This window comes from Anas acuta, chromosome 13 (genome assembly GCF_963932015.1).
Source record: "Anas acuta chromosome 13, bAnaAcu1.1, whole genome shotgun sequence".
NCBI classification, from domain to species: Eukaryota; Metazoa; Chordata; class Aves; order Anseriformes; family Anatidae; genus Anas; species Anas acuta.
Genome location: NC_088991.1, coordinates 7363965 through 7384078, shown reverse-complemented (window position 1 = coordinate 7384078; position 20114 = coordinate 7363965). Strand labels below are relative to the sequence as shown.

At 40.6% G+C, this 20114-nt stretch overlaps 2 protein-coding genes and 1 long non-coding RNA gene across 3 annotated transcripts in view; 1 reads left to right on the top strand and 2 right to left on the bottom strand.

Annotated features, from left to right (window-relative positions):
* Positions 1–20114, bottom strand: part of FAM199X (family with sequence similarity 199, X-linked) — a 36164-nt gene that overhangs the window by 11933 nt on the left and 4117 nt on the right. The window lies entirely within an intron of this gene.
* Positions 25–19233, top strand: COMMD5 (COMM domain containing 5). The gene is made up of 7 exons (XM_068697623.1): positions 25–241; positions 2499–2659; positions 3718–3746; positions 7640–7690; positions 11841–11936; positions 13557–13632; positions 17421–19233. Exons 1-7 carry the CDS (start codon positions 67–69, stop codon positions 17520–17522), a joined length of 690 nt encoding a protein of 229 aa, XP_068553724.1. The 5' UTR covers positions 25–66; the 3' UTR covers positions 17523–19233.
* On the bottom strand, positions 3769–17477 carry LOC137863974 (uncharacterized). Its single transcript, XR_011101243.1, has 2 exons — positions 16903–17477; positions 3769–7742 (listed from the first exon to the last, which is right to left on the bottom strand). It is a non-coding gene; the product is annotated as an uncharacterized lncRNA (long non-coding RNA).

The window sequence follows — 20114 nt, the reverse complement described above, 5'->3', positions numbered from 1 at the left end:
GGGCTCCCTCCGGCGGCCGCTGCGCCCCCTGGCGCGGCGGAGGGGCCCTGCCGGGGCGGCGCTGCCATGGCGGCGGCGGCGGTGGCGGCGGGGAAGGCGGCGGGCGCGGCCCACGGGCACGGCGAGGGACGAGGCGGCGGCGGAGGCGGCTTCCTGGGGCCGCGGGTGCCCGCTGAGGTGGAGGCGATGGCGCGGGGCGTGCAGGAGGTGGGCCACGACACCTTCCGCCGCCTCCTCAGAGGTACGGCCGGGCCGGGGGGGGCTGCAGCCGTCCCGGTGCCGTCCCGGTGCCGTCCCGGTGCCGTCCCTGCCACATAACCGCGGGGCGATCGGCGAAGCTGCCGGGAGCAAGGGGACGGGCTTGGGGCTCGCTGAGGGGAGATGAGGCTGCACGGCGCGGTGCGGGGCCGCCACCCCTCTGTGCACGTTCCTCCTGCTAACTTTCGGGCTTTTTCATCGCTTCAGTCAATAAAGGCTTCAAACAGCTGGTAGTTGTGTTTTAAAAAGATTTGTCTCCAAGAAGTGTTGCTGTGCAGGGTCAGAAAGGGAAATCCTGAACGCAGGAAATCCTGGATGCATCGCTCCCTGCAACAACTGCAGGCAATAAAGCTACAGATAGGCAGGGAAATTTGGGACAGAAGTAAATACCGATGCGGAACTAGGTTTGCTGTCCGGTGCAGGGAGAATGGAGACAGAAAGGCTGTGTGGGTGCCAGGAAACCTGACCGTCCCCTCAGCCCCGCCGTGGGTTTCGGGCACCCCCGGGGTGTGCAGTGAGTGCTGCCTGCCCTAGGGGGAGCGCACAGCCCTGCAGCGAGGCCGTGCAGGTTCACCAGTGCCCGGAGAAGGGCTCCCAGTGCCCTGCAGAAGCATCCAGGAGCCTCCTGCTCTCGCTGGGCTGGGATTCACAGCGTGCAGGACAGCGGTGTGCCCTTCCGAGGACGGGCAGTATGAAGACGTGACAGATTTCAGCTGGCTGTGTCCAGATTGCGCTGGCACTTGCACCAAGTTGTCTTTTTGATGCTGTTGGAGTCCATTTATCACTGAATAATAACTAATATATTAAAAAAAAAATGCTGTTTCATATGCCCACTCATTTAAAGACACAAAAACTGCATATAACAGTATCTGTAGGTGATGGTATTGTAGGCAGTGCTAAACTGCAAGTCTGTGGCCGCAGCATCCTGTAGGAGCGAGGGACTCTCAGCAGGGAGGCTCCGTTGGGACGAAGTGCTCTGCACGTGATCCAGTGAACAAGACTCAGTGGTGATCTGTGCTTGGCTTTTCCGGTGAATTGAATCTTCTTCCTTTTTTTCAAAGGCAGTTTCTTTGTCTTAGAGCAAAGCCTTTTCCAGACAGTGTGGAAAGCTTGGTGCGAGCACCCTGTCCATCCTAGCTAACCACTGCCGAGTTTGCGCTGCAGATCATGCCGTACACATTCAGCCAGCCACATGAGTGATCCAGGACTCACCACTGAATTTCATGTGCATGTAAGAATGTGAAAAGCAAAGAAAATTTGTCCTGAATAAGAAGACAGCAGTCAGTGGAACCCACACAATACCAAAAAGAAGGCTGACAGTTTACAACCTTTTTTTTACCATATTATTAAACTAATCTCTTAGTCTTGGCTTTTGGTAAGACTTGCTGGCCATTTTTAACTTCCATGTTTTATTCACAGCACTAAATATGACACATTATAAAAGACTACTCTAATTCCTCAGTCCTGCAATGGAATTGTGTCAGTAATGTCTTTTTTTTAATCCACCATGGGGCTTCCTGTGGCTCCAGAAGTCCCTTGAGACCGATCAGAGTGCAGGACAGAGGCTGATGTGACAACAGAAATTTGTCATTTGTATAAGCCAGGTTGTATATGGAAAAAGAATGAATAACTGAGTGCTGAAGACTGAGATAAACTCACAGAAGTTTCAAGTGTGTAATATTGCTGTGTGTTAACAGTCGTTTCCTTCAAAGCTTGAATAAATTGGCAGTTGTGCTAACTATAACACTTGAAGGTTTAGTTTTGTGTTCTTGTTCATTTAATCGTTAGTCTCTGCTGAAATTGCAAGACAAATTGTGTGAGATGTTAGAGAACAGTGTTGAATGGTTTACTCTCTACTGCTTTCTTGTGTATCACAGCTGTAGTTAAGCTGTAAGCAGACTGGATGTGAACAACGTTGATGATAGAAGCTCACGTCAGATGTGAACTCATGAGCAATGAACTTTTTTTTTCCATTATCCCATTGGAACCAAATTCCACAGTGAAATCATCTCCAATTTTAAAATGCAAAGGCTGAGTATGTTGAAGTTCTCTTGGTAAAGTGTTGTGAGACTGACCTTTGGTGGAAGATAATCAGATGTATTTACAGTTTGAGAGTTTGATACCAGGAAAAATGTCAGCACACTGAGTCAAGTACAATCACAGACGTGCTTATGTTAATGTTCATGATCTCTGGGGCTTCCTCTTTCTAAAGGGATCTTGCGTTGCTTTCTTATTCACAGTCACCGTTAATGCGTTGGAAGGAAAAGACTGCAAAGAATCTGTCAAGCTGATTGCAGAAAGCACTAATCTCTCAGAAGAGCAGCTTGCTTTCCTCATTTCTGGCATGTATACTCTTCTCCGAGAAGCTCTGAGACTCCCCTTATCGACTTTCAAACAAGAAGTAAGTTCTGGGCCTCGATAAGCTGAAGTTGTATGAATTACCATCTAAACCCTGTTTACCAGAGCGGGGAGCTCCACACAGAAATGTTGATCCAAGTTAGAGCAGTCAAAAGAAACTGCTAGAAATGTAGAGGTTATTTTTCTTGTTGTGTAGATTTACAGAAAAAAAAATATTTAAGCTTTGGTAAAGAGATTCTTCTGTCTTTTTCTGCTGCAGCATCTTGTTTACTGTGCATGTTTATTTTCACTCTTAAATTAAAACCCCAGAAGAAACCACTGCAAAATGTCATTTCTCTGCCATCGACTCTCTCCCTTACCCTGTGTGTTCACACATTTTGTTTACACGTACAGACAACTATGAGAAATTGTCTGTCTTCGTAATTCTGCTTAGAGGAAGGTGCGTGTTATGGCCAGAACAACATAGTGGGAACTGGGAGAAAGTGCTACTGGTGCTTACACTATGGATGTTCTTTGTGAATATGCATACACCTGCCATGGTCCCCATCCCTAGTCCTTCTTCATAGCTATTTTCTTCGCTTTTTTGTTACCTTACACTTTTTCTTTTCTCATTTTATTTTTATGCGGATGAGCCACTTCTGACACCTCTCTAGTTTAAGAGACTGTTTTCATATCTCAAAACTTGCAGGAAACTCAGTGAAAATGTGCTTTTAATATGTAGAGCTTATCTTTTGCTGCTTCTCTCCCGTTGTCATAGTTTAAACGAGTTACTGCAAAGCACACATGAGAATAATGTCACATAACTACTCTAAAGAATAAGATATGTTACAGATAGCTATGTAAAAGAAATAGTAGGGATGTTGCTTTCAAAAATAAATCTTTCCAAGAGATTTAGGCCTTTAGAAATAATTTCTCACAACTTAATGGAACACTTTTGGAAATTCTTCTCAATATGTAATCTGTCATTTCAAAACTACTCGCACTTGAGACTAAAACTTTTGGGTGGGAACTACTAAGGAAGTAAGCAATATTAATTTATTTGATAAGAAATCAGTTGTCATGCCTACATCCTGTAAAATTTTACCTTCCTTGTCTTTCTAGGTTTTTAAGGAAGACCTAAAGGAGCTCAGGTATGCCTGTTTTTTCCATCTGTTTGTGTTTTTTTTTTTTCACAACTTTTATGTAACTGCTACCCTAAATCAACTTTTTTACACAACAAACTTGGTATAGAAATTACCTGTAAATAACACACAATACATCTGTCGCCAAATGTCACATGAAGCCAAAGGAAAAAAACAGGTGTTGTGTAAGACTTGATTTAGCACTGAGCATGAGCAGTAAATTTCACATGCTGGGGAGATTGGTCTAATTTAGCCTGTAATGTAGGTTATGCAAATGTGAGTGACCTTCTCTTTGTCATCCCCACCTTGCCCTGCAATATGTTTTAACGTGTTTGGTAAGACAGCGATAACATTTCAGAAGCTAAGAAACTGCCCTACTTTTTTTTTCTTCTTTGAAAGGCCAATGATATAACACGCATGAAATCCTACCACCTTGTTCAGCTATGATCTCTCCTTCCAATTACCCTTCAAAGCATAATGTTTGTTACATTGACTACAGAGTCTGTTCAGAGTATCTCCGAATAGAAGTACATATCCTAAAAGCCAGACATCACATACTAATAATCTTTATAGGGTTTTCCCTGATTTCCATATCCAGTGGTAACAAGAGAATAAGAGCAGTTTATGTTTTCATCTATAGAGAAACTCATGCACCAAGGCCCAAATGTTTTAAAATGTTAACTTCCTACAATTCTTTGCATTCTGATTACTACCTAGGAGATACAGCTATGTTTCTAATTCTTTCTTTTCTCCTTATTTGTCCATTATCCTGCAAATCAGCTTCCTCCTCAGACTCTGTTCTGCAGAATTGTAAGCATAAGTTGCTTTACGAGCAACTTAAGGTTGTAAAAATTTGATGGATATAATCAGTGTCTAATTGGTGAGAGGTGTAATTGAGGCCATGGTGAAAGGTGCCTTGCTTGTTGATATAATTTTGTCTGCAGCTCAGTGCTAGAGTCTGCCCTTTCTTTTGTCTTGTGAGCTGAAATGCAAGCTGCTTCCTCTGGCACGTCACGGAGTTCACACCCAGGTTAAAGTAGGTCAGTAAGAAACTGATGACTTTCTTTTGACCCAGTGGGAGTTGGTGTATTTTGAGGTGCACACAGAATGCATTCAGTGTGATTAAGGAATAATGATGAACTCTAAAATCTCTGTGCCGAGTTCTTTGGGGGTGGGTGAATATTCTTCTACTGAACAGTAGAGAAAGTAGGTATACAGGAGTGTCAGAAGTCACTGGCTGGGCTGGCTGTGTACACTGTGTCCAGAAATACAGGCTCCCAGGCCTCTGTCCTTGTCAGCTGACCGCACTTTAATGCCTTACTCTTTTGTATTTGTTTGCTTTTCTTACTGTATGGACTATTCATGGCCATATGAAGATGCTTTTTGGTCTGAATGATCTTTTCTCTCTCCTGTCTTGCTAAATCTTTTGTATTTTGTTGGTCTGGTTAATGTGACTGACATAGCAACAATATTCAGGTAACTGCATTTGTGTTGCTTGCACTCACATGTTTTATGTGCTGCTCATCGTTGCTCATATGCTCCCATGATTCTCAGAGGTTATTTGGATTCTTCCGAACTTCCACTTCTGACAGTCTGTTTTTCTAGTAAGTAGCTTTCCTTGCTTTGTGGATAAACTTTCAGAATAGCTCATTCTACTCCCAAGTTAGGGTACTCAGTAAATTTGTTAGCACCTTTGATTCCCATGGGAAATGTCATTTCCTATGTTTCCCAATGCAGTCGGGTCTGGTGGTGAAATACCTGCGTGATTTAAGGCACCTACTAATTACATTCAGACATTTATCCTTTTGCATTGACTCCTGTGGGTCATCCTGTGATCATGTGCACAAAGAACACGTGTAAGTAGTTGAACAGCAATGTCATGGCATTATTGGCACCCAGTGTTTGGGCAAGTATTTTGGATTTTAAGCCAGAAATTTTGCTCATTTCCTTTTTTTTTTTCTTTGGTCATATCTTCTTTTAAGAGGATTGAGATCTGAGCCAGGTTACCTGTTTCAACTTCTCATGCATTCTATTCTGTTCCTTTCAGTGAAGCTGAAGATTGGCCTAGTACCATCCACATAAAGTCTTGTAATTCTCAATTTCCTGGTGATGCAGCTGGTCTTGGCTTCTAGTTTTGTCAGAGACAGAGGCTGGGAGACATGCCCACTTGTGATTAATTAGATCGGTGCTACTGGTTTCACAGGGTTGTCATCCCATATCCCATACTTTTTTGGCTTGACTGGCTGGCTCAGTCAGTAAGAATAAAAATCACACTAAATTGTGAGTGCTATTTTCTCCTTCCCTTCTCTGTAGGTTTGATGAGTTTATGGCTTGGGCCAATAACATGGGATTGAGACATCCTTCCTCCTTCTTCCTTGCCCTTTGAGTCCCATCCTCAGAATATTCCTTTGAAAACTGATTACTGCCTGTAGCTCAGGCCTGAGCTGTGCCATGTTCTGTGTCTGATCTGCTTAGTATGTGACTGGTCTAGTGTAAGCTGCTTGAGCTAGGAACAGAATTTGCAGCAAAATCACTAACTGCATAACAAAAATAATGCAGGCTCCAAGGTAGCAGTAATGCTTCTATTTTAGTAACATGTGCTCTTACGTTCAAGTAAGTGTTGTGATAGTTATCATAATAATCATATTACAACCCCCTTTCTCCAGCCATTCCACTATGTAGAGAGGCTATTTGGTCATCATCAGCATGGATTAATGATATGTTTGCACAGATAGCGTAGGTAATGTTTGCAGAAGTTGCCTTCTCTCTTCTGTTCTGAAAGACACGTGCAGCTGAAAATCACTGTCTAGTCCCTCCTCCTCAATTTCCAGCTTGCCTCAGATAACTAGCTTACTAATACTACTATATGCAGTTTTATCTAAGTACCATTTTAAAACATGTTTCAACCCCACTTCTTCCTTTAAGGATTCAAACTCTAATAACTGCCATTTCATTTTCCCACTGTGTGAGTTGATGAGTTGATTTTTTTCCCATCGTCAGACACTATAAGCCCTTTAGGACAGGTAACTTCTTTGTTTGCTTTGTCTTTGATAGACTGCTGTGTATCTCAAGGGATTGGTGAGTAATGTCTCAGGGCACTGATTCATGTTGAATGTTGGATTTAAGCGTGGCAGCTGAAGCGGTTACTTCTTCCACTTGTTCAACTTGCCTCGCTGTAGGAGGTTACTGTCCCTGTGGCAAAGGCAGCTGAATGGATAGTGTTTGCTCTGCAGTCTTTGCAGTTCATGGCCTGATACATTGAACTGAAAATCAACAGCAGCTTGTTTGTAAAGCAGCAGCAGCATCGGGGGAATGGTGAAGTGGTGGAGAGGCAAAAGGCAGATGGAGTGTGAATTATTGTATTCAACTTGTTCTCATAGTCCCAATAAATTTATGCTTGTCTTCCTCATGTTAAGTACACTCCTTTTGTAAGTACTCTTAGCTACAAGGACCTCTATTTTTACTTTTGAGGGAGCAAGTCTATCTTGTTTCCATTACACTTCAAGGTGAAAGTAAAACGTAAACGTATAGGTTTGCGATTTTTGAAAGCATTCATTGATGGTCTGACTTCTGCACTTGTCAAAGTGATCAGCAAAACTTCTATTTAATGAGAGAAGTTAGGCAAATATGGGGTTCTTTTGAAACTCACTGTTACAATTTTTTGTAGGACAGGAGGATGTAGTACAGCTTTTAGGGTTCTTGTAGAAACGGTGGCTGTTATTCCGAGAGCCTAGACTGAATCAATACTGAAGTTCTTACGTAAGAACTGATGGCAATTTTAGGCAATGGAAGATGGAAAATGTTGACACTGTATTTGTGTTCTGCAATAGTTATTTTGTAGCTAAGCCCATTTATTTGTGGTTACAAAACACTTAACTGTTCTCTATTGCTCTTTTTTTAAGGATACCAGAAGATTTCATCACGGACTTTTCCAGTGTTGTCTTTGGTAACAGGTTAGTATTTTCATGTATCATGCACTGGGCAACCCTGCTGATTGGCCAAGTCCTGTTGAAGAAACAGCAATTCATGAGAACAAGATTTGCACAGTTATTTTGATTCAGTATAAACTTCTGTCCTCAGGTGTGGCAGCAAATAGCTTTCCTGGCATTTTCGTGATCATTGCCAGTCAATTTTTTATAATGTTCTATATCATCTGTAAGGTGCATCGATACCTACAGATGAAAAATACGGTGCAGAATTAAGTGTTTTTATCATCATTATCATTGCAAGTTAGAGCAAAAGTGAAAGACTTGCCTTGTTGGCAGGAAAGTTACAAGCAGCCTTTTACATGCTGTGGCTTGTGGAAGCTTTCTCAGATAGCATTTAATCAAGTGATAACGTACGGCTGAATTCACACTGTGTGCCTTGATGATACATACCAGATAGCAACTGCTCTACTAGCTGTTATTCATTCACCAAGCAATATACCTCATTAGCTCCAGAGGGTGTACTAATCAAAAAGTTTCTTAAAAGGCTCTCTGCGGTTCCTTTTAGGACTTCCTTTTTGTTGTTCTGTACAGTTCTCTACTCAAACATATCTGTCTTCTTCTATATGTGGAAACTGCTTGATCTCAGTGCATATGCAAAGCTTTCCTCCTTGAGCGGTGAGGTCACTCGGCATCACTGACCTAGAGCTGCTTCGCATATTCTTCATGGAATACTGATAGTTTTAGTTGTGGGATTTCAGTTACCCTCGCAAGGGTCTGAATGCTGCTACCAAAATTCAAAATATTTTTCATTTCTTTGCTTAAGATCTTGGCTTAAAAGTTACGGTTCTTGGAGTAAAAATAAATTCAGCCTTCTCATCTTTTCTCTGCTATTCTGTTTGAATTATAGGTGTTAAAGAATGCAAAATTCATGGTTGCAAAGTGGAAATATTGTTTGCAGTGGAGAAAAGATAAATTTAGATGTCATTTGAAGCATGCATGATTGTCTGTTTTCTACTGTGAAATCACGATGCTGGAAAATTTAGCTTTTTCTCATTTCAAAAGCTGTGATTATCCAGTGTAATCTTGCTCTGTGTTTTGAGACCAGAGAAGAGCACCTTGGATCTGATTTCTAGACAGATCTGCTTTTATCATCTTAAATGTAGCACTGAATCATACATATGCTTATTGAGTTGTAAATACATATGATTGTGATGGTAAGAGAAGGATCAGCATCTGATCAAAAATTCAGCATGAGCTAGATAACCCAGAAAAATCAATTTCAGAGGTTTTTAATACTTCTCCTGCCATCTTATCCTATTTTCGCCATTTTGTTCATTAAACAACTCTGAAGTGCTGGAAATTTAACATTCTTAATTCTGTGTCCCCATAGTTCTGTCAAACTACAGAGACTGAAAGGGAAGAGAAATTTGGCATGCTGGCACCATAAAATAACGTCATGAAAATAAAACTTTTTTTTTTTTTTCCCAAGGGAAAGCATAGCCATATTTTGTCCCTCTTTGAATATTTATAGTAAATGTTCTGTGTTTTTTTTTTTGTTTGTTTGTTTGTTTTAATAGCATAGCTTTAGTTTCTACCAGGAGTGGGCATTCTGCATGCCATCTGACAGTGTTTGACACATACCAGTTTATACTTTTCTCCTACTTCAGTGGCCTGCTAGGCTACGTTGTTATCTGCATCTGAAACCATCCCAAATTCCTCTTCAGTTTTGATACTGTTAGGTCTGTTGCTGCTCCAAATTCTGTAATATTCCCTCTTTGATTGCTCTGCCGCAACCTTTGGCAGGTGACATTGTTGTCAGCAGGTGTATCAGCCTTCCCAAGTGTAATTTGGATGTTCTCTAATTGATCCATATTGCTTTACTCTTTCTAACTTCCGTCTTATGCATTATGTGCTGACAGTGTATTGCAGCTGTTGGCACAGAGAGTTTCTGAAATGTAATTATATTCCTTTGGTGTTAGATACAAGGTTCATTGAGTCTCTTCTGCTCCATTTTGTTCTTCCTCTTAGAAACCGATGGCTTGATATAGGGCCTATATAATGCCTATATAATTTCTGTATGTATGTTGGCCACTGCGTGCATTCTGTCATCCTTACAGGATTCTTTCAGTTCAGTTGTGATCCTGTCCAAGTTGGAAGGGTGCTGACAGAAGTTGAAACTGAGCTATAAAAGTTGTGACTCTTTCTGAGGGAATGGTATTGAAGTACAGTCCAGTTTAGCCACAGAATTGACATAACTTAACGATATTGAGAAATTTCATCTCTGTCTGGACATCACTGATCTTTCCCATCACTGCTAACTAGAACACCTTCCTGTCATCCCTGCTCATTATTTGCCCAAAATGCCAGTGTTGCACTGAATGGATTGTCCTCCACTGAAGGAAGCGGCAGCAGTCTGGCTATTTTTAGGCAGTCCCCAAATTAAGCAATACTCTGGCAGCAACTCACCACTGAGGGAAAGGCCTGTTCTTATTGTCTAATCCTGCTAATGACCATTCCAGACTGGCTCCTGACGGTTGCACCCAGCTGTGGTGACCTACTTCTAGTAGTAATACAGTGAGTAAGGACCAGCTGATCTCTTTTTTCTGCTCATTACTTTGCCATACTATTAGGGATGTGTGTCACTTCTGCCCAGCACTCCCCAAAAAAAGGATAATTTCTTTCTTATGTAGCAAAAGCACTATGCAAGAGTATTGGAGGATTTTAGCCTGTCTGTGTTTTGTACCTTATCAAATCACTAATCTTTCTTGGCAGTTTCTAAAGGCACCAGCTAACTTGCACACAAGAGGCTGAGTAGGGATGTTAGACTATCATTCCTACAGTCCTTGATTTGTTCAGAGAGGATTCCTTTCTGATGTAAAGACTGTAATTAGATTATGTCTAGCACCATGGATAAAGGATGTAACGTTTCTTATCCTGCCCTTAGCTGGAGTAGCTTTGAAATGTACTGTAAATAACTGCCAGAGACATGGGATGCTTAACAAAAAAAAGCAAAGAAAAAAATAAACCTATTTGGTAAGTAACACACAGGTCCAGACTAGCTCCCTAATGGACCAGTGGAATGATCTCATTCTGAAAGCATTTCTCTATGTATAGCTAAAAATGGATGGTTGTTATGTCTTTGTATCAGATTTGGCTTGTTTACTTACCCAGAGCTTAAGATGCTATTAAAATTTTAAAGACTGTCAACCGTCTGAAGTTTAATCAATGTCAACTGTATTTCCTCCCAGAAATAAACTGAGGCTTAATGAGCCTGATTCTTCCTGCAATGAGTAATAAAGGCAGGCTGGGCCTTCTTAAACACTAGTCTAGACAAAAGTCATGAAGGTGGTGCTGGGGCTGGCAGTGAACATCACATGAGGAATTTGGAATTTGTAAAGCATCCTGGATTAGTAAGAACCACTGTATGGTTTTTATTTTTAAGGTATGCTTCAGAGTACACACTAATATCATTAGATTTAAAGCACTGCTGCTAGCTAATTCTAGATGCTTTCTGCTGAAGGAGCACAGTGAGCTTATTCCAACTTCCTGGCTTGAGAAGGCATCTGTCTTCTGTTCCTGCATGGAGATTTATTTCCAGATCCCTTTCCATACCTCTTAGAGTTGCATGAGAATTGAAATAATAGATACGCCAGCCATCATGATGACTCTTACTAAACTCTATAATGACCTGACTTTACTGGAATTACACGGAGTAGCTTTGTCTCTCTCTCTCTCTTATTTTTTTAATAAGAAAAAAAAACGAACAGTGATGATATTTAAGCACAGGAAAATGGCTAATCTGAGCACAGCCATCTCAAATATACAAAACCACCCATTCAAACCTCTTGGGACACCTGTGCAGGTGACTGAGCACTGGAACAGGTTGCCCAGAGAGGTTGTGGAATCTCCCTCCTTGGAGGTACTCAAAATCTGTCTGAACGTGGTTCTGACCAACCTGCTGTAGGTAGTTCTGCTTGAGCAGGGGGTTAGACCAGATGACCTCCAGAGGTCCCTTCCAACCTCAGCAACTCTGTGCCACCTCTCTAAATGAGTATATGGACAAGAGAAACAAGTTCCAGACAGGTTTGTTCCGGGGAGTCTTATTTTACTTTCAGATGTATTGTTGCTTTTACGAATTTGCATTGCAGTCTCCTGTTTCTGATTTACTCTGTAGGCGTCCTGTTTCTGAAGGCACAGCTCTGATGCAAGGAAGTAGGCTGCCAAACGTCCAGGACTTCAAGTGGAGAGTGGATGTAGCTATATCCACAAGGTAAAAAAGAGAACCCTGCATGACCACAGGAAAGATATGTCCAAGGTTAAACTGACTTCTTGTGCTGCTTAAAATGTTAATGGTGTTAAAATGTATCTTGCTGTTAGGGATTTGCATGTAGCATGAAATGGCAAGATAAGGAGGGAATGTTTTGACCAGTGTGTAAGTCAGTTTATATACAAAAGGTTATTGCTATTATGCAGACTTGCCAACAGGATGCTGTCTCTATCTTCTACTAATATTTTTTGATGCTGCGTATTTGTTACAAGCTCTAAAACTTGTGTGCTAGAAACATTTGACTCCAAGTTTGAGTCTCTCTTTTAATATTTTAAAAGTTGATGGAGCTGATAAAACTCTCTGGTTCTCACTGATGATGGAAGCAGTTAGATGGATTGAGCCTCAAGCAGCCAGCCAAGCTCTCAGTTGCGCTGGAGTATGGGATGGAAATTGTCTCTTCAGTTCTCAAGTAGACTCTCATTTGTGTGTAGCACACGTTAAATAAAAGGACTTTCCATAACTCTCAAGTCTGCTGTAGACTCGACAAAGAGGCTTCAGGTCACACTGCCATAGTTATGCAATTGGTCATCGATCTGCCTGCTAGCTCCTTTCACAAAACAGGAATAAAGGCCTTTGTGATCATCCTGTCAGTGCCTGCAGTGAACAGTTTCTTGCCATCTGCCACGGCATAGGCAGCTGGGGGATGGATCTTTGGCTAGAGCCAAAGAGTCTTTCTGAAGCCAAGGAAAAAGGCTCCTAAGTGGAAATTGTGATGGCCATGAGCTTCTAGTTCAAGTGGCTCTCAGATGAGCCACTTGAACTAGTGCTGTAAGCCCCACACAGGTATCATGATGCAGAAAAATCTGCACCTATAAGAGAACAAAACGTACAGATAAACATCGTCAGGCACAATGCTTGCAAGCTGCAGGCAAATCCTGTGATTGCTTTCCAAACAACACAGGAGCAAAGCATTATCCTTTTCTATTTTCCTTCCTCTTATTTTCCTTTCCAGTCAACCTCCCCCTGGGAATTCTTGTTTATCATCCAGCAACAGCCTCTGTGAAGAGGCATGGCTTCTGGCTGTAATGCCTGTCAGTACCTGAGCAGGTTTTGGCAGGATCTGTTGATGGAAGCTGCACAAGAATGACTCATTTCCCCTCATTGGGTCATCAAGTAAAATAAAGAGCAACCCACAAATTTAGGATGGAGACTGGTAGAACTTATTTCCCCAAATGAGACAACAATTGAAATTACGAAGGGATGGAAATGGTTAATGCAACATAGGAAAATGCACCAAAAAAAAGTGTTCATTAGTGCTAGCAGTAGCTGGTCAGCTCTTATCCCTATCACAGTTCCACTAAACTGACAGTTATGTAAAATGAAAATGCTCCTAAGCTTGCCATTAAACTATTGACGTTTTTTCAGTCTCAATACTGAGGTAAATTGGAGAGACTTCTGTGTTTATGAGTTTCCAACCAGCCAGGTATGTGACTCTGTAATAGAAATTACTCATGTGTTCTATGTAAAGCCTGTATGAACATCTTAAATGGTTAGCCTACAATGCTATACTCGTCACGCTGCTGCTGTCTATTGTTGTACTGCTAATAATGTAAATAATTTCAGTTCACTGGCCCGTGCACTTCAACCATCCATTTTAATGCTGATGAAGCTTTCAGATGGGACAGCTCATCGCTTTGAAGTAAGTCTGATTGCCGCAATAAATAGAAAAGAAACCACTTAAAGTTCTTTTTAGAAAGCTGAATTACTATTTAAAACCTTAAAGCTTTTGTAAACAATGCATTATCGTTGGTTGGTTTGTTCTTTCCTCCATGTTCAGTGTTACCACATACAACACATAACTGAATGCCAACTAAAATCATTTTGTACCTTGTTCCTACTCAAACTTTGCTGCAAATTCGTTTGGTAGAAGAATGTTATACTGAAAAGTACTGTTGCATAATACCTGGTTTGGTTAAAAATTACAGTTTAGATATCAACTCTAACCTTCAGACCTGATGATGGCTTTTGAGAGGAGAAAAATTAGTGTGTAGTTTATATAATATATGGTGTACTACTAAACCTCCTACCTGGTGAAACATTCTCTTCTGTGGCAGAGGTAGTTTTGTTTTCTTCAGATCTTGCTGCTAGGAAGTGAAAAAACTTCTTTGCTTTTTACCTCAGAATTAGTCAGTGGCAGCATTTATGACACTGTACGTAATTGCTTGCCAGAAAATGGCATAAACCCTTCCATAATTTTAACCTTTGAAAAGGAATGCTGTTTGTTCTATAAATAACGTGGTAGTGCATGCAGGATTTCAGTGCACAACAGGCGTTGTTACATTTGAACTCTTTAAAGATTTTGGCTTCAGTTCATGCATTAGTAGTAGTCTGGAGGAAGCACCAAAGCACAGAGGGCTGAAAGAGGTGGAGTGGTATCAGTGTTAGGTTTCGCCAGAAGACAGCTGTTGAGGAAGGCATAAATTCTGTGCTACATTGCAAAGTGTTGGGGTGTCACTTCACAGAAGGTCAAATTCACTTCTCTGTGGATAGTCCTCCTTAGGAGGACTGTAGCCCTGACTGAGGTCTTCCATGGAACTTAAGTGATGCCAGGGACTTCAGGTTAACTCTTTACAGCATGGTGAATTTCACTTAAGAGAATAAAAACTAGCATGTACTCTTAACTGTTTTGATTTGGGTCTTTGTTTCCTTTTAATGTCAAGTCTTGATGGCATGATTCGTGGGGTATTTTGGTTTGGGAAATTTTTGTTGTTCTGGTTTGATTTTGTTGTTGTTTTGTTTGTTTAAGTCTGCAGAAGACACATTGCTGGAGCTATTCTGCAGTGGGGATGTGCTGCTATGCCTGTCCAGTGCATGCAGAAGCACAGATAGCTGATAGCAAACAGTATGCCTCCCTCTTAAAATCACCATTTTGCTGCTGCTTAGACCTGAATACCAAAGATCTGTCTGTAAACAGGATTTCTGTATCTGATGAGCGGTCTTCACACAGAGACTTTTTGAGATAAACTTGTGTTTTGATTTGAGATAACATATGCAAGTAAACAGAGTCCTCACCTCTTCAGTTTCCTTTCATTCCAACATGTACTGAATGTCCCCTTAACTAACAGGGCTTATGTAAGGTGATAAGTCCCAAAGATAATTCCATTATGAACAATTTTAAAATGTACATGCCAGAGGGAGAAGTTGCACTGTTTGGTCTCCTGTTTTTGTTTTTTTTTTCCTTTGGGCTTTTTTTTTTTTTTTTTTTTTTTTGTCTAAGCACACTAGTTTCTGATTTCAAGTTTTCATTTCAAGTTTCGTGGTATATATGTCAAAAATGCATTTTATACATTTCTGATACATATGGGAATTGTAAATCAGATGCTGGATTCCTGTCACATAATTGATATCCGTGCTACAGTGGGTAGGATGACAAAGGAGTCTGTGCCTTCAGTGTAGACAAAGTAAAGCAAATTAGCCAGTGCTCTGCAGAGCAGCCTGGGACTGTACCCACGCAAGCACATCTGTCCCACCAGTCTGTGCCTGTGTTCAGATGCATTCTCAGAAGGGTCTTAAATGCACTAAATAGACTTCCATCCATTTGGCTTAAAATGTTAAACGAAAATCCATTAGTCTTCTGCCTTCTCCCGCTCCTCCAAATGATGAATCTCGTGCAATGAAATAACGACCATGGGCACCATTGGTGCCTGATCCACAGAGAGCAGACATTGCCCTTCCATAACCTGATTTTACCTCTTGGCCTTTGAAAAGCTGATCTCCTTAACTTGGAAGCTTGTGCATAAACAAATGCCTGCTGTCCACTTGTCCAGTTAGTTTTGTAGCATTTACAATGCTGAATTGCAGCACATAGCTTTTGCTGTCTAAGGCTGTCCTCTTTTTGAAGATGTTATCTCATTAGCTTCATAATAGGCTCATTTATGAAACTGACTGTAAACTTGCAGTCAGTGTAGACAACCATAAGGCCTCTTCTGTGTTTGAGCAGTTAGTCACCATTAATCCCTTGTAAAACTGCATTTTAACCAGGACTAGGTGGCAAGATAAAGAAATACACTATTCAGTTTGAATGTAAAGCTGTTGTCTGCTCATTAGTTAAATAGTCTTTTTGTGGTAATATCCCCATAAGTGATACTATAATTCTTTCGACTCCTCTCTACCACCTCATGTCTTTATCATCTGATTCAAGTGTTTAGCTGAGTTAATCTGGAACTCGAGGCCTCTTGTTTTGGATGTGCTATTTGCAAACTGAAGATATATCAAGATCCACATAAAAGTCCAGGCTCAAAGAATTTGGATTTGAGACCTGTAAGAACCTTGGAAGTCATGTTTATGTAGTAGTTGCTTCAAAGAAGATTAAATCTAGTTTGATCTTCTGTTCTCTGCTAGTTGGCACCCACAAAACCCCCATCAATTTGGCATATCAAGATAACAGGAAAGTTGAGTCTGAGATACAACACATCTGAAAATGTCTGGTATAGAATCAAGGAGTTGTAACTACAACATAACTGGATTTTTATACCCTGAGCATTGCCTCACACAGCTCTTGGATCATTTCAAAAGGAAATTCACCCAAATAATCAGAATTGTTATGGTTGTGACCATGCTGTAAATATAACTTTGTGGAGAGGGTGACAGGGCAGCACCTGTTTGCATAGGTTAATTATTTTGAATTTAATTAATTACTTTGAAAATTTTAACCTCACAGTGAAAGAGGAACTTGATGGCCACAGTTCTTTCATTGACACACTGCTATAGCCTGAAAAAGGATATGGTCTGCTTTTCCCTTCTGACTTTGACAGCAGTGGAGACTTGGGGCAGGTCCTTAGTTAACTAAGCAAATGGTTTTTTGTGTATGGTTTTCTGTGCTGCTTTACTACACTGATCCAGTTCCATAAGTTGATGGTGAAGAGATTTTTAACGACAAATTTTTCTTCCTTATGAAAAAAATTCTCACCCAGTAGTAGCCCCTGCCTGCTTTCAGCAATGTATATTAGTTCACAGTCTTCTTTGCTCTTGAGGTTGCTGCTGAATCTCTTTCTTGGTTAGAGGCTTGATTCCTTTCTCCTGCAAATTTGGACAAGGAAAATATCTGGAATTCGTTGCTTGAGAATTCTGTACACTACACAGTCTTCCAGATCTCTTTATCTTTCTGTCCAACCCATGACTCTTACTTCACCCCAGCAGCCATCTGTTGACATTCTTATATATTTCCTTTCTCACATCATATAGTATAGAAAACGTACTGTGTAGGTGTTATTTGATTTTTTTTCTGCTCTTCTCCTCTTTATAAAAAGAGGAATTTTAAAAATGATTTATTTGAATTAATTTTATTAACCTCAAATCCTTTGTCTTAAGTCTAAATAAAAAAAAAGCTGAGAGATTGGGCTGCTGCTGTGGAATGTTCCCTATCCACAGGCATGCCCTATGCAAAGTTCCTGAGTCACATTTTCTAACCTAAGTGTTCTGTTTCAGGTGCCAGTTGCAAAGTTTCAGGAGCTGAGATACAATGTTGCCCTTATACTGAAGGAAATGAATGATTTGGAGAAAAGAAGCATAATGAAGATCCAGGACTGAACACTTCTAAATCAGGAGTTTACAGAACAGATCTGAAATCCTCAGTGAATTTCATGAATGGTAGAGCAGAGGACCATCACCACTTTGCCTGTCTGAAGTGCAATGTAGCATTTATGTCAGTTGTAAATATTTTTTCAATTCAAGTGTTAAAAGCACAAGCTCTTTTCTTAAGACTTAAAAACAAAAAAATATATTGATGGAAAAAGTATAATCCTATTTGTGACCATTTTTGCATGATTCATCAAAACATTTTTAAATAACTGTCTTAATAGATGTAAGAACCATTTCTTCCTGATTATGATTCATCACTCTAATTATTTTTGAAAGCCTGCTCCCAGAAGCCCCATCAGTGTGTATCAGAAGAAAGCCCTGCAATGTCTCAAATAAAAAAAAATAAAAATAATAAAAAAAGCAACCCACTGCTGTGCTGTAGTACAATAAATGTGAAATTGATTGAGTTTGGCATAAGTAAAATTGCTGTCTGCCTTCTTGGTGACTCAGGTATAGGTACAGATATTTAAAAGCTAATTTTGAAGAAAATTGTAAGCCTGGAGACCAAGAAAGAAGTATGAATTGAACTTCTAAAACTAATTCCATGGAACTGAAGAAGTGGAAAGTGCAATGCAAGTCTGCCAGGTTGACAAGTATGGGATAAACAGTAGTAATCTCTCTAAGTGGGAATGCCTGCCTTAGCTCATGCATTTCCTGTCTTCAGTGTGAACTGAATTGTCTGACTCATTACAGGGCAGAAACCTCTGGCCTGAGATGGTAGCAAACAGCAGAAGGCAGCAGCATGGTAGACCACTACAGCTGATATACTCATTAGTAGTGCAAGTCAGAACACAGGATGAGGATGAAGGTGACAGGTACGAGGATATTCAAGCACCCAAGTCAAAAAAACAGTTAAGCACAGGCTGAAGGTTCTTTTGCCCCATGCGTAAAGCTTTGAGGAATTCTGTTAATTTGAAGCATATGTTTGAAGTCTCATTTAAACTCAAGGGGACCACAGATATTACCGGAAGGGTTTTGCCAAGAAGGGATGCATTCCTGAATCAGTGGCTGAAAGTTTTCCCTCAGGAGCAAAGACATGAAGGCTGAGCAACAGCCAAACAGCAGAGCTGGTGGGCCCTACAAATACAAGATTTATCCGGCTGTCAGAGGTAATCTAGAACACATATGCTGCTACCAGTGTTAAGCAATGGCTTAACCTAGCTGCTTGCTGGGTTTCTATCTAAGTGGTGCCACCCATACTTCTCCTACCCATGTTGTGTGAGTGTAGAACTCACCTTTATCACCCTCATTCCTTGCAGAAAACTACTGAAATTAAAATTATGGATCTGGGAGGCCTTTTACACTTCAACAGGTGTTTGTGCAGGAAAGGACAAGTTGGTCTTGGATTTTAAGAATCACAACAGGCATAAGACTTCGGTGTTACACTTTTTAAGAGGAGACTTCTTTGGTGGCAGTCCATACCAATCTACAGACAGATGAATAGCTGCAAGACAAAGCTTTTCAAACCTATGGGTGAAAGCGTCCTGTAATTTCAAATAATAAACTGGTCAGCCATTATTTTGAACTGTTAAAAAGCTGCATGTCCTATTTGCTGTCTTTGTAGGGGACCCATCAACTTACAGTATGGTTTGATCCATATTTATTAACTATTGTGTTTAGCTCACAGCAAAGCAAATAAAAATTAGTTTCTCTAACTTCAGGAGGTCCCTATATTGCATTAATTTGATGTTTTGGTTTTGCTTTGTGAAGTTTGTTCATCTTACTGGAATTCCATTATCACAAAGTGTGAAACAAAACATATGTTCTTATGTTCCCTGTTATAACTTTTCCCTTCTAAATGTCTATCTTTACATGGTTTTGAGCTGGAAAGGTATCTCAGCTGAGACCATTAATGAAGCCTTTTATGACAAATGGAACACTGCATGGGTGTCTAACATCTTCTGTTGCTCGAGACATTTTTCACTGGTCAGCACAGAAGAATCCATAAATATGCTTACCTTCGAGACAGAACATATTCATTCAGAGGTTATGTAACAGCAGGTGCATGTGTTTCCCAGAAATGGAAGGGCTTCCTGACTGTTTTCCAGGTGTTCTCTGGAAGGGCTGATGGACCTCTTAGTCTCAAGTTGACACACATTAAGCATTGTGTTACTGTTATTGGTGGTTTACTGTGCACACTGACAGGAGCTTAAACACTTGGGTTTTTATTTCTTACTTGCAAAAAGAGTTCATTTGGGCTCTGCTTTTGACAGATAAGCTTTTCAGTAAAACAGTTCAGTTTTCACCAAAATGGCTAGTGGGAATGGCTGTCGGATAGTTCCTCAGTTTTGATAAAATAAGCCTTCCAATTGGTGAGTTATTCATTAAATATTTGTTTGGCACTGAAATATCTTCTTTCTTCAGTATTAAAATACTCTGGAATTCCATTGAACTTGTGACTATAGTCTTTTCATTTCAATACAGAACAAAAGTAACCTTCTAGGAGTCTGGATATGTCTGAACAGAACTGATTTTACCCAGCTCACTCTAGGTTTGGTTATGCTTAGGGACACATTGCGAGTCCCTCTTTCAGCATCACAC

What these genes read in the sequence shown, in the direction of transcription:
- COMMD5 (XM_068697623.1), top strand. Translation starts at nt 67, where the DNA reads ATGGCGGCGGCGGCGGTGGCGGCGGGGAAGGCGGCGGGCGCGGCCCAC. An exon ending in TATCGACTTTCAAACAAGAA is followed by an intron (nt 2,660 to 3,717) that starts GTAAGTTCTGGG and finishes TTGTCTTTCTAG; the next exon opens with GTTTTTAAGGAAGACCTAAA. An exon ending in GATGTAGCTATATCCACAAG is followed by an intron (nt 11,937 to 13,556) that starts GTAAAAAAGAGA and finishes AAATAATTTCAG; the next exon opens with TTCACTGGCCCGTGCACTTC.